The 14780-nt window shown below is 44.0% G+C and overlaps 1 protein-coding gene across 1 annotated transcript; it reads left to right on the forward strand.

Annotated features, from left to right (window-relative positions):
• Window positions 1-4012: 4012 nt before the first annotated feature.
• On the forward strand, window positions 4013-12670 carry LOC306938092 (bcl-2/adenovirus E1B 19 kDa-interacting protein 2-like protein; the record flags this gene model as incomplete). The annotated part of the gene is made up of 11 exons (XM_079522107.1): window positions 4013-4385; window positions 4476-4541; window positions 5031-5078; window positions 5560-5643; window positions 6345-6506; window positions 7290-7547; window positions 7982-8084; window positions 10061-10192; window positions 10898-10984; window positions 11125-11223; window positions 11619-12670. Coding segments are annotated over 11 exons (1437 nt in total), but the record flags the coding sequence as incomplete, so codon positions are not given.
• Window positions 12671-14780: the final 2110 nt, after the last annotated feature.

Here is a 14780-nt window from a genome sequence, read left to right on the forward strand (position 1 = left end):
TACCATATGCAGTTAAACAGCAATACCCAACATCTGTCTACTCAACAACATACTGTATCTAAATAACATTCTTATGGTCAAGCAAACAAACCTATATGAACAAGTAGCCTAAATAACCCTAGCAGGGATACTCAGGGCCACATTAAGAAAATGGCAAAGGGGGGCCTGCGAGGGCCGGGGCTGTAATGGTGACCTTTCAAAGGTCACCTTTGTGATAAAACTTTGTGAACACTGTATGTTGGCAAATCAAACACAGTGTTAAAGGATTGGTGTGAGATGGAAAAATGAGTAAAAGCATCTGTCCATTTGGGGTTAAAGAGACAGTTTTTGGCAAAAAATGTCAGGTCAGGTGTTCTGCTGAGTGCTGTATTGTATTGTAATCTAAAGATTCGATAGGGCGCCTAGGCTGCCGAGCCAGCCGGACGGCGTGCCGCGGGTTCGACTCCCGAGCCCGACGGCCCTTGCCGCGTGTCACTCCCCATCTCTCTCCCCCTTTCCTGTCTGTCTACTGTTCCCTATCAATAATGGCAGAAAAAGCCCCAAAAACAAATCTTAAGATTCGATAGACCCTACTATATTTTATTCTGGCTACAATTACAATTAGGCCCTACTATTATTATTACTATTATTCCAACCGTAGGTCGCAGATTACTATGAAAACCTGCAAAATCTGTCCGTCCGTCCGTCAGGTCACGCCACCATATATGGCCATCAGCCCGTTGCGCCTCGTGACACGTCACGCCACCAAATGTGGTCGACGGCGACGTTCCATATATGAAGATCACGACACTGACCTCATAATACCCTGGATAGCCATACATGGAGAAGACTGGATCATCACCTAGATCTGCATATATGGAGCCGGGCAGAAACTCTACATCTGACCTCCTGAAGAGGTGAGTCTGAAGAGGTGAGTCTGAAGAAGAGGTGAGTCTCAAGAGATGGGGAGTGAGTCTGCAGTTTTGACTGTAGAAGGTTTGTTCCACAGTTTGGGAGCCAGAAGGGAGACGAGTCTAGGCCCGCCTAGTTTATATGACACGGATTGGACAGGGTGTATTAGGGAAGTTTCAAACAGCCTTCTTCCTGTGTGTTACATCATCACAGTGACCTGTTGTTTCCTGTATCTCCTCTTTCTACTTGTCTGTCTGTCTCCATGACATGTATTCATGTGTTTTCTTGTGAGTGTTACTGTGTGTGTGCATACATACGGTATGCGTTATTGTGGGTGTTACTGTGTTACTGTGTGTGTGTGTGCATATACGGTATGCGTTACTGTGGCAGCGGTGGCCGAACGGTTTGCGGAGCGGTCTTGATACCGGAAGGTCGCCAGTTCGTATCCCCGGACCGGCACGTTAAAATTACCACCGCTGAAGTGCCCTTGAGCAAGGCATTGAACCACTACCATGAAATGTTCTATGAGCAGGGCCTGGCTGTAAACAAGTATCTGATGCTTAGTCCAGTTACCCTGGGTAAATATAGTAACTTTGCTTTACTGTGGGTGTTACTGTGTTACTGTGTGTGTGCATACGGTATGCGTTATTGTGGGTGTGACTGTGTGCATACGGTACGCGTTATTGTGGGTGTTACTGTGTGCACACAACACAACAATGTAAATATAACAAATGTTTAACAAATGTTTGTGTGTGTCTGTCTGTGAGCGAGAGAGAGGGAGAGAGGGAGAGAGAGGCACAGGCACAAACATGCAGAGCAGTTTCTAACCCTACAGCTAATCTTGCACTGTATGCAGTCAAAGTCGCCATGGTTACCGGGCAGGGCCTTCGCCGCAGCAGCCACGCACCACACCTGTGTGCACACAGGAGGGAGGAATCATGGAAGGAGGGGCGGAGAGAGCAGTGGTGAGGGGAGGGGAACCAGAAGAGAGAGAGAGAGAGAGAGAGAGAGAGAGAGAGAGAGAGAGAGAGAGGACGAATGGCAGAGAGAGGTAGGACCGCAAATGAGTCATGTGACAAATATTATGCATATCTGTGGATTGAATTCAAGTTCCAAGTTCAAATGTATCAAATCAATTCAGTCAATCAAACAGAAGAATACCAGTAAATGGATGCCAGGATCGAGAGAGAAAGAGAGAGAGAGAGAGAGGGAGGGGGGTGGGGAGTTCTGGAGAGTGTGTACACACTAAAGGAAGGAGAGAGAGAGAGGAGGGGAGGGATTGTGTGTGTTTGAGTAAGAGAGAGAGAGAGGGAGGTTGAGTGACAGGTGAGATTTCAGAGTTCAGTCATTAAGTCATAAAACAGTTGCAACTGCAGCAACTTGCACAGCTAACTGACTGAACACACTGGTTAGCTAACATGAGCTTTAACTACAGCAGCTGGGCTCCTACCTAAAGGTAATGCACTGTTTTAACTTGACACACACTCACGTGTGTGTGTGTGTGTGTGTGTGTGTGTGTGTGTGTGTGTGTGTGTGTGTGTGTGTGTGTGTGTGTGTGTGTGTGTGTGTGTGTGAGAGAGAGAGAGAGAGTTTCAGTTTGCAGTGAAAACATGTCGAAGGCGTTTGCACTCTTTAACCCTGTGAATACAGGATGTTGAGCTGTAATGAAATACTGTGTGTGTGTGTGTGTGTGTGTGTGTGTGTGTGTGTGTGTGTGTGTGTGTGTGTGTGTGTGTGTGTGTGTGTGTCTCTGTAACTGTAACGTAACGCTTTCTATGTGGGTGTATCTGAGTAACTTTGTGTTTGTGCGTGTGGCGTGTGTGTGTCTCTTTTTCTCTCTCTCTCTCACACTCACACACACACACACACACACACACACACACACACACACACACACACACACACACACACACACACACACACGTGAGTGTGTGTCAAGTACCTTGCTTAAGGGCACCTTGACTCCAGTCAGAAGGAAGGTTTCTCACTCTCAGCTACTTCCTGGTTTACAGTACTGATTCCTGTCCTACAGATATGCCAGTGGACTCGGTTTACAGTTTACACTGTATTGGTCATTACTCATGCACAGTACTGGTTGTAACATTGTAGTTGTTATACTGGTTTATTAACTTTTATTCTATTCTACTTTATTTATTTATTTAAACTTTTTATATGATGTAGTATGAACCTTTATACCACAGGTTGTCCTCACATCATCATCAACATCAATAAACAAACAAGATGGCAACCAGTGAGGTGGAGCCACAGGAAGACCTGCCCAGCAGGTCAAGTATATTGTTTTTATTTGTGTTCTTTTTTTAAAATCTAATCTAAATGTAAAATGTAATGTAAAGACATGAAAAAATGAATTAAGACAGATAGAGGGGCCCAGGCGGTGGCGTAACCGTCTGGGCACCCGACTGGTAATCCAGTCGCAGTGTGCCGCGGGTTCGACTCCCGAGCCCGACACGGCCTTTACTGCATGTCTTCCCCCATCTCTCTCCCGTTTCCTGTCAGCCTAGTCTGTCCCTTCAAAAAAACCAATAAAAGGCGTAAGCCGCAAAAAAATATCTTAAAAAAAAAAAAAGAAAGACAGATAGAGGGACAGACACAACCGAATTAAGAGACAAACAAACCAGCGAAAAAGAGTCACTAGATTTCATACTGTAGGTTTTAGACTAGATGAAGCCAGTAAACACAGGGATTGTAATGTTCTTATACTGTAATATGTATTGTAATAGTCAGGACTCTGGTCCCAGTATTGGTCAAACGTTTCATAACTTGTCTGTCTGTCATGTTCAGGTCTGAGTGGAACGGACTGGAGAGCACAGAACACATGGATTTCAATAATACTACTTATCCTACTACTACTGCTTCTACAATAATGACAACTACTACTTCTAATAGTAGTAGAATAACTGCTCTTAATCCTACTACTTCTGATTCTGATTCTGACTGTGATTCTGCAACTATTAGAGCTGGTGCTACTACTACTGCTGCAATTATAACTAATACTTCTAGTACTCCTAGCACTACTGATTCTGATTCTGACTGTGAGTTTGCAACTATTAGAGCTGGTGCTACTGCTGCAATTAAAACTAATAATACTTCTACTTCTAGTACTCCTAGCACTACTGATTCTGATTCTGATTCTGACTGTGATTCTGCAACTATTAGAGCTGGTGCTACTGCTGCAATTATAACTAATAATACTTCTAGTACTCCTACCACTACTGATTCTGCTTCCACTACTGCTGCTACTACTACTGATTTTACTACCAATTCTACAACTGCGACTACTATTTCAACTAGTGATTTTACTTCTACTGATCCTACTACTACTAGTACTACCTGTGATCTTACTACTGATACTACTACTAGTGATCTTACAACTAGTACTAGTACCACTACTAATTCTTCTAGTGATCTTACCGCTACTACTACTACTACTACTACTACTACTACTATTCTGACAGCAGATGATGATCAAACAGGTATGGAGAGTTCCTCTGTGTTCTTACAGTAATAGAAGATGTAAGTCTCTGTCTAGAGGTGTTCTAAGCCTGTATTCTTCACATCTGCAGACGAGGAACAGCCAGATGAACTCTACATAGAGAACGCTACTTCTGCTGCGTCTGACCGCACTGCTGGTACAGTATGAGTTCTGATCCATACGGGTTATTGTCCCTGTTCATATACTGTAGGTTTTAATGGCTGTCCATGTATTTCTCTGTTGCTCACACACACACACACACACACACACACACACACACACACACACACACACACACACACACACACACACACACACACACACACGATTTCGCCTGGTTGATCCCTCCCTCTTATTTCGTCATGATATGACTCTCTCTGGGCTGTATTTTGCGTGTCTTAAGTACCAGGTCTTATTACTTAACTTAAGACCTGGAGGCGTGGTCAATGCTCTTTGGCCACTCAGAATAGCCAAATGGCATTGATCACGCCTCCAGGTCTTAAGTTAAGTAATAAGACCTGGTACTTAAGACACGCAAAATACAGCCCTCTGAGACTGTCTCTCTGTCTCTATCTCTCCTCCCCCCCCCCCCCCCCTTCCTGTACTCACCACTACCATATTGTCCTTTCCTGTTTCTGTGCTGTAGGTTCAGAGGACCATGTTGTTACTTCTACTCCGACTCATCTCAGACCAGGTGAGGTCAAATGCACTCGTACATTTGTCTAATTTTGACAATTCAACATCAGGATTCATAATTCATCATCAGAAATGGCTGAAGAAATATAATATAGAGTAGTATTATATTAGTACTTCCAGATCAGAATTACTTCAGTATCAGAACAGAAAGATGACAGACATCTCCGACCAATCAAAATTTGATTGGTCGGAGATGTCTGTCATCTTTCTGTTCTGATACTGTTTGGTGTGGATTTCATACCGTGTAACTTTTTCAACGTATTGTTTTTATATAATATTTCACTGGTATCATGTTTTGCACAATAATCATTCACATACCTTTTTTTGACAACTCTAAATACTATTTTACAAGTGTCTGCCCCCGGGCCCGACCCAAAATGTGTTCAAAAGTTCATACTGTACATGTCACCACATAGGATATATTTCAGTTTAGACAATTAATAAAGTAATGAAACTGCCACATGCTTATTCCTGTATAGCCCCGCCCATCACTCTGGCCCTGTCAGGGTCGCGACCCAGGAAGAAGAAGATTCTGGTGGCCCCAGCCCTCAGTCTGTCTCTAGGTAATATCGTTACTCTAGAACCATGTATCATGATGAATGATGATGATAAAAACATTTGATTTGGGCAAGAAAAATAATATGAAATGCAAATGAAAAAAGGGCATGTATTCAAGAAAAGACTGTGTACATTATGATGATAAGAGTAAAGGAACTACTCAACCCATGAACACAATACACATGTTATTTTAACACTTCCAACATAACTTTAGCTTACATCTGCATAACTTTAACCTGTGATCTATAGTTTAAATTGTAAATACTGTTGTAACTACAACTACACGTTAGGATTGTATAAAGTATTTCTTAAATCTGTGTTTCACAAGGACCACATAGTCTATCTTGGATGGTTACATTGGATCATAATAGCCTAAAGGCCAGTGTCCACACCAATGCATATCCTTGCAACTGCCATTGGAGATACAGTAATGGTTGCAACTAAGAAGTTGCATGTTCCAAGGAGTTGCATTGGTTTTGGACTGGCCTTAAAACGGTTTTGTTGCAAGGAGTTGCGACTAGTTGCAATGGTGCCTTAAAACATAAACATAAGACGTGTCTCATGTCTTACAGTACTAATAATACAATCCTATGTATACTATGCAGAATAGCAATGGTATTCTTATTTCAGAAAACTCACTGTTTATATAGGTAATTTACTTGTTAATTTTGTTTGGAATTGAACCTTTTACTGGTTGCTTCTGTAGGGCAAAGTGACTCAGCGCTTTCGGAAGACTTCCCCTCCGCCTTCCTGTCCCCGTCCCTTGACCAGGAGGATGACACCACACTGGACATGATCCTGGACGCCATGGAAACCCCCTCGGACAGCGAGTCTCTCCACTTCCCGTCCTATGACCTCGACCTAGAAGGTGAGTGGTCCAAGTTCAGGATGGATGTCAGCCCAGCTCCTTATCCAGACATCAGTCATATCAACACTATTGTAACTCCCTCCTTACTGGCCTACAGGAATGCGAACTTAAGCCTCTCCAATTGATCCAAAATGCACAATTATCACATGTCTCCCCCCTTCTCCGCTCCCTCCATTGGCTCCCGGAGTACAAAACTCTGATGCTGGCATTCAAAGCAACCAAAACGTATGGCACCCCCATATCTTGCAAGTCTGATTGAACCCTACAAACCCTCCCGCACGCTCAGATCAGCCATCGCAGGGAAGTTGGAAGTACCTTCACTAAAAACGCCGGGACAGCGCTCCACACGCCCCAAACTCTTCTCCCTTCTGGCTCCAAAACTATGGAATGCACTTCCCAAATATCAGAACTGCACTCACTCCCAATCTTCCACCATAGTCTGAAAACCCACCTCTTCAGACTCCATCTTAGCCCGTAGCACTTGCCCTAGCCTCGACGACCTTACAGGCGTATGCAAAGGCTCAACTTATGTAACTTAGATAGCATTTTATGTAGACATAGCACTCTATAGTATATACACATAGTTTAATTATATAGATATTCCACTGTACGTATGATTCATGATGATTTTTATGTATATGACGTATTACCATGTTTTTGTTCTTGTTTACTGTATGTCGCTCTGGATTAAGAGCGTCTGCTAAATGCCTAAATTGTAATTGTAAATTGTACATCATGACTTTTTCGGTTGATCGAGAAGCTGTCTGTTTTCTCTCTCTCTAGATGAGTTTCGTCGTCTTGGCGTGTCCTCTCATCAGCAGAGAAGCGGTTCCAGTCCGCGCCCCATGAGGAGGTCCAGAGGGTTTGGTTCGGAGTCGGCCTCCTCGGGCCTAGGCTGTCTGGACCGTGAGGACGCGGTGGACAGTGAAGGCACCAGGTGGCGCACTTTCTCCACGGGGCAGCCTGGGGATGGGCCTCCCGAGGAGGGCAGAGTCAACATGAGCGTGGTGGAACCCTACCTCCGGGTGCTGTCACATGGAGGTTACTATTACTATAATTTATTATTATTATACTGTTTAGACGCAGACTACTGTAGCTAGTTCTTACTAGGATAGAAAACCAGCAGTAGGCCACCTAGAGGTCCTGGTAGGAGATAAAACCAGCAGTACTAGAGGTCCTGGTAGGATATAAAACCAGCAGTACTAGAGGTCCTGGTAGGATATAAAACCATCAGTACTAGAGGTCCTGGTAGGATATAAAACCATCATAAAACCATCAGTACTAGAGGTCCTGGTAGGATATAAAACCATCAGTACTAGAGGTCCTGGTAGGATATAAAACCATCAGTACTAGAGGTCCTGGTAGGATATAAAACCAGCAGTAGGTCTATAGGTCCTGGTAGGATATAAAACCAGCAGTTCGAGTGGTCCTAAAGGTCTGTGTTAAGTGTGTATGTACCTCATTTTGTACCCCAGGTTACTATGGAGACGGTATGAATGACATCATTGTTTTCTCGTCCTGCTACCTGCCAGAGAACAGCCTGAACAATTATCATTATGTCATGGACAACCTCTTTAGGTACCACACACGCACGCACGCACGCACGCACACTTCTGCACATAGTACTGTATGCATGAACTCAGCAAGTAGAGTATTGTGTTAACTTGTTGTAGCTGTGTTGTGTCTGTGTGTATTGTGTTTGTGTGGACATTTTGTGTGGTCTTTAGGTGTGTGTGTGTGTGTGTGTGTGTGTGTGTGTGTGTGCGCGCGCTACAGTATCCTATGTTGTGTGGAAATGTTTGTGTTTGTGTTTAGGTATGTGGTGGGGACATTGGACCTCATGGTAGGTGTTTGTTGTGTTTACGTATGTGGTGGGGACATTGGACCTCATGGTAGGTGTTTGTTGTGTTTAGGTATGCGGTGGGGACATTGGACCTCATGGTAGGTGTTTGTTTGTGTTTAGGTATGTGGTGGGGACATTGGACCTCATGGTAGGTGTTTGTTTGTGTTTAGGTATGTGGTGGGGACATTGGACCTCATGGTAGGTGTTTGTTTGTGTTTAGGTATGTGGTGGGGACATTGGACCTCATGGTAGGTGTTTGTTTGTGTTTAGGTATGCGGTGGGGACATTGGACCTCATGGTAGTTGTTTGTTGTGTTTAGGTATGTGGTGGGGACATTGGACCTCGTGGTAGGTGTTTGTGTTTGTGTTTAGGTATGCGGTGGGGACATTGGACCTCATGGTAGGTGTTTTGTTGTGTTTAGGTATGTGGTGGGGACATTGGACCTCATGGTAGGTGTTTGTTGTGTTTAGGTATGCGGTGGGGACATTGGACCTCATGGTAGGTGTTTTGTTGTGTTTAGGTATGTGGTGGGGACATTGGACCTCATGGTAGGTGTTTGTTGTGTTTAGGTATGTGGTGGGGACATTGGACCTCATGGTAGGTGTTTGTGTTTGTGTTTAGGTATGCGGTGGGGAGTGGGGACATTGGACCTCATGGTAGGTGTTTTGTTGTGTTTAGGTATGTGGTGGGGACATTGGACCTCATGGTAGGTGTTTGTTGTGTTTAGGTATGTGGTGGGGAGTGGGGACATTGGACCTCATGGTAGGTGTTTGTGTTTAGGTATGTGGTGGGGACATTGGACCTCATGGTAGGTGTTTGTTGTGTTTAGGTATGTGGTGGGGACATTGGACCTCATGGTAGGTGTTTGTTGTGTTTAGGTATGTGGTGGGGACATTGGACCTCATGGTAGGTGTTTGTTGTGTTTAGGTATGTGGTGGGGACATTGGACCTCATGGTAGGTGTTTGTTGTGTTTAGGTATGTGGTGGGGACATTGGACCTCATGGTAGGTGTTTGTTGTGTTTAGGTATGCGGTGGGGACATTGGACCTCATGGTAGGTGTTTGTTGTGTTTAGGTATGTGGTGGGGACATTGGACCTCATGGTAGGTGTTTGTTGTGTTTAGGTATGTGGTGGGGACATTGGACCTCATGGTAGGTGTTTGTTGTGTTTAGGTATGTGGTGGGGACATTGGACCTCATGGTAGGTGTTTGTTGTGTTTAGGTATGTGGTGGGGACATTGGACCTCATGGTAGGTGTTTGTTGTGTTTAGGTATGTGGTGGGGACATTGGACCTCATGGTAGGTGTTTGTTGTGTTTAGGTATGTGGTGGGGACATTGGACCTCATGGTAGGTGTTTGTTGTGTTTAGGTATGCGGTGGGGACATTGGACCTCATGGTAGGTGTTTGTTGTGTTTAGGTATGCGGTGGGGACATTGGACCTCATGGTAGGTGTTTGTTGTGTTTATGTATGTGGTGGGGACATTGGACCTCATGGTAGGTGTTTGTTGTGTTTAGGTATGCGGTGGGGACATTGGACCTCATGGTAGGTGTTTGTTGTGTTTAGGTATGTGGTGGGGACATTGGACCTCATGGTAGGTGTTTGTTGTGTTTATGTATGTGGTGGGGACATTGGACCTCATGGTAGGTGTTTGTTGTGTTTAGGTATGTGGTGGGGACATTGGACCTCATGGTAGGTGTTTGTTGTGTTTAGGTATGCGGTGGGGACATTGGACCTCATGGTAGCAGAGAACTACGTGATTGTGTATCTTTGTGCCGGTGCTCAGAAGGAAAGACTGCCCGGAATCAGCTGGCTCAGAGAGTGTTACACAACCATACACAGGAGGTACACTCACACACACATCACATCACACACATTTCACGTAATTTACAAAACTGCCTCATTTCCTCTATTCCCTTTTGTATCAGTCATGTTATCATGACTGTCCACAAGAGGGCATTAGAACTCTTAAAAGTCACTGACTCTACCACAGACTGCCATTCACATGAGACTCACCATGCACTGCTAGTTTACATTCTATAGACCACTGTTTCTCAACATCTGCTCCGGGGCCCATTAGGGGTCCAAATGGACCCCTACAGGTCTGTATAACTGTACGTGGAATATGAAGTGTACATGGAACCGTTGGGTTTCCTTGAGGAACCCCAATCTACACTGTCAAATCCTGTGTGTTGATTTTGTACAAATGGAATTTGTACAAATGGAATTTGTACAAATGGAATTTGTACACTCTGAGTCACAGACTTGTAAGGAATGCATTTTGGACCCCTCCGGTGGACCCCGGACCAGACATTGAGGAACACATTTACAGTATACTACTTCCTGTCATCTAGCCACGTCTAGACTACTTCCTGTCACTTCCTGTTTTGGCCCCATGTGTTGAAGGACTGGGTGAACCCTTACACAGCACTTTTAGTGTCTGACACCAAACTGACCTTAAATATACAGAGGTCATTCTGTAGTGAGTGAGCGTGCGTGTGTGTGCATGTGGTGTGTGTATGACTCTCTCTCTCTCTCTCTCTCTCTCAGGTTGAGGAAGAATCTTAAAGGTCTGTACGTCGTTCATCCAACCTGGTTCATCAAAGCCATGATTACCATCATCAAACCTTTTATCAGGTCTGCACTTTCTCCTCTTATCTCCTCTCCTCAGATATGTTTGATTAGATGGATCCTACATCATCATTTTCTTTCTGCTTTCCCTTTTCCATCTCTCTCTATCTCTCTCTCTCTCTCTCTCTCTCTCTCTCCTTCCTCAGTTCAAAGTTCAGCCGGAAGTTGCAGTTTGTCGACAGCCTCCAGGAACTCTCCCAGCTCATCCCCACTGAGCACGTGCAGATCCCTGACAGTGTCAGACAGTGAGTGACATCACAACTTAAACTAAGAATATTATGCCTATTCAACAAGAGGAAACTCATTGGCATATAGAGTTCAGTTACAAACCAACCAACCAACCAACCATAGATTCATGATACCAATAAGCTGACAACAGAGTGGTGACAACAACAACAACTGACATCGTCTATCAGTGACAGTGACATGTCCCAAGAGCATATCGCTGATCTTTGATCTATTTTTGGCACTTACTTGAGCACCAGGCTGAGTCATGCTGCTCATGTACTTTAGTTCACTTACGTTAACATGAATATGGTGATGGTTATTAAAACTGTCATGTAATGAAAACATTGTATGACTTCCAAAGTAACTGCAGTAAACACTCTGATAGTCTTGTCTGTCTGTCTGTCTCTTTCAGATTCGACGAGAACTTGAACAGGTGAAAGCCGGTCAACCCTCTACATTGTTGGACTTCAAGGTCATTCAGCCAACATACATTAAAGACCCAAACGTACTTCCACAAACTAAATATCCACAATTAACAGCCATAATGGTTCCAAGTAAACATTGCATTGCCATGCGACTGATCAGGTGTGTTTTCATTTAGTGTTGATTATTACCTTCAAGTCCAGGTATTGTTTAGTATTACGGCCAATTAAGGTACATTACACTGACTTTAGATATTTCGGAGCCCAACAGAAACCACACAGCACTGCAGGCTACTGGGATCAAGATTAGTTACTACTGGTGTGCATTATGCATACGGACTTGAAAACACTGTACACTACTGGACTGATAATTAGAATACACCTCTATTTCCCCCCAATTTCAAGTAATAGCATAAAGTCATCAAATAAAAAGGCAATGCATTGCTCAAAAAGGTTAACAAGAATGACACGCGTATCATTAACTGCCAGGTGAAACAAGCCCTCTCCGTTGTGCGTCTGTCCCCCCCGTTTTTTGTTTGTTCTATTATTGTTTGTTATTATTTTTGTAATGTATGTTTCTCTGTGACAACCTCGAGGCCGTTGTTTGCGTTCGTTTCCGACGTGCTTTTGGTTGGTTCAATCACTGTGTTTTGGAAGAGACGTGTTGGTCAGCATTTCAACAAGATTGTATTTCATGAAAAAGTTTAAATGATAATTCACTTCAGACACCTGTCATGCTATTGTATTGCAAGTGCTGAACAGCCTTACCCCTTACACACTTCCACTCGGTTGTTTGACACTGAGGACAGCAAAGGACAGCATGTCACGTCAGTGACGTCACCACGTATATAAACCTAAAAAATGGAGTTAGGTGGTTTCTTCCGGGTTGAAGTGGTTACACTTAATCCCTGCTTGGCCTATACTTAGTTGACCGGTGTCCCCCAGGGCTCCGTCCTACGTCTGTCTGCTATGTCCCTCTAGACCAAATCTCGTAGACGAAAAAAGCCTGTAAATATCTTGTAAATTGCTATTTTTATCGAATGTTCGCTGATGGGTCCATGTTTGAATAATATGATCTAATAAAGCAGGTGTTGGGTGAAAAACGTCTGGTATTTATATTTCTTCAATTATTATTATGAAAATAAAGATATAGGCTAATTATATTTTTATTTGTTTTAAGAAGCTGGTGAACGTCTGGCTTACAATTCTCCTTTGACAAATTAATGCAATATTTTGAGCACAATATTTTGACAATAAATCTGAAAGAGATCAACGTGTCTGTGATTATCTGTCCTCCCCAAACCAGAACGTATTAAACTGGAAAAGTGGAGCACAGATCTCCGCCAGGCCGGGTTGGCTCTGAATAGGAGAGCGAGAGTGTGTGTTTCTGTGTGCGTAAACTGCGTATACGTGCACACATACGTGTGTGTGTGTGTGTGTGTGTGGGGGGACAGGAAATAAGAATCTGGCAGGGACAGGAAGTGAGGTAGCTGGGGAAACTCAATAAACAGGAACATGAGGTGTGTGTAGGAAATGAGACTTGAAGTGATGTTTATGATCAACAAACCCAACTACAGTACAAACATTCACATTTAAAGTGTGCATATACACACATGTACTGTATATGTGTGCATATATGCACACACACACACACACACACACACACACACGCCTGTCATCAACACAGGGTATACTGTGTTGTTACTGGACTATATAAATACAGTCCTGTTCCCAATCACGCACACACACACTCACACTCAGGCAGGCAGGCAGGCAGGCAGGCAGGCAGGCACACACATACAGTATAAAGAGAGAACAGCGTTACCATGGAGTTTGTAATGGAACTCTTAGCAGCGAGGATGAGGTCATGTTTGTTATCTGCAGACATAACACACTGGAGAGACATTAGAGAATAATTACAACTCATTAACACACACACACACACACACACACACACACGCACACGGTGTGCACACTTGAGTTTTCAAGTTTTCTACTTAAAAAAAAAATAGCAGAGCTTGTAGATCAGCTGTTTTCAAATAGCTGAAGTATAAAATGAGGCTCAAGTGTTTAATGTATGTTTTTGTAATGATAATTGAAATCTGCAAAGTAACTACCGGTAAGTAAAAGTACCTCAACATGGTATACAGTACTTGAGTAAATGTACTTGGTTACTTTTAACCACTAGGTGTGTGTCTGTGCGCATACGTTTGTGTGTGGAGGTGCACTGTGTCACACGTAAATCTAATAAAACCCAGACACATTCAGACATCATGAGACTCACATCAGTGATCCCTCCTCCCCTCGTTGAACTCCTAATCTGCACCTCCTGTTCTCCCCCTTTCTACCTCCCCTCGTTAAACTCCTCCTAATGCACCCTCGTCTCCTCCTCTCCTCTTGGCATGCAGACGAGCAGAGGTTACGCAAAAACAGCAACAATTAATCACTTTGTGTCTCTGACTGTTGTGTTGTGTTAACTTTGTGTAACCAAGGCAACCTAGAGTTGTGCATAGCTGAGAGTGGCATTTGTTTTGGTGCTTTCAGCACCATCTGGTGGACATATGTTGGAGAGAGAGGGTAGAAAGGGTGAGAGGGAGACAGTGTAGGAGAGACCAGACAGTGGGAAAGCTGAGAAGGAGACTGTGGGAGACACAGCCTACGAGAGACAGACAGTTGGTAAGCTGAATGGGAGACGGCGTGGGAGAGACAGACAATAGGAAAGCTGAGAGGCAGACAGCATAGGAGAAACAGACAGTAGGAAAGCTGAGACACAGACATTTGGAAAGCTAAGGAGACAGTGTGGGAGAGAGACGGTAGGAAAGCTGAGAGGGAGACAGTGTAGGAGAGACCAGACAGTAGGAAAGCTGACAGGGAGACAGTGTAGGAGAGACCAGACAGTAGAAAAGCTGAGAAGGAGACAGTGTGGGAGCCGGGAGGGAGACGGTAGGAAAGCTGAGAGGGAGACAGCATAGAGAAACAGACAGTAGGAAAGCTGAGAGGGAGACAGCATAGAGAAACAGACAGTAGGAAAGCTGACAGACAGGGATACAGCGTGGGAGAGACAGTGTAGGCTATAGCAGCAGAGCGTTAACAAACAAAATATTACATTGTACCGTTTCTTGAGCATCTATTTATTACTTTCACTTGAAACA

Source organism: Electrona antarctica, assembly GCF_951216825.1.
Source record: "Electrona antarctica genome assembly, chromosome: 15".
In the NCBI taxonomy this organism is placed as follows: Eukaryota; Metazoa; Chordata; class Actinopteri; order Myctophiformes; family Myctophidae; genus Electrona; species Electrona antarctica.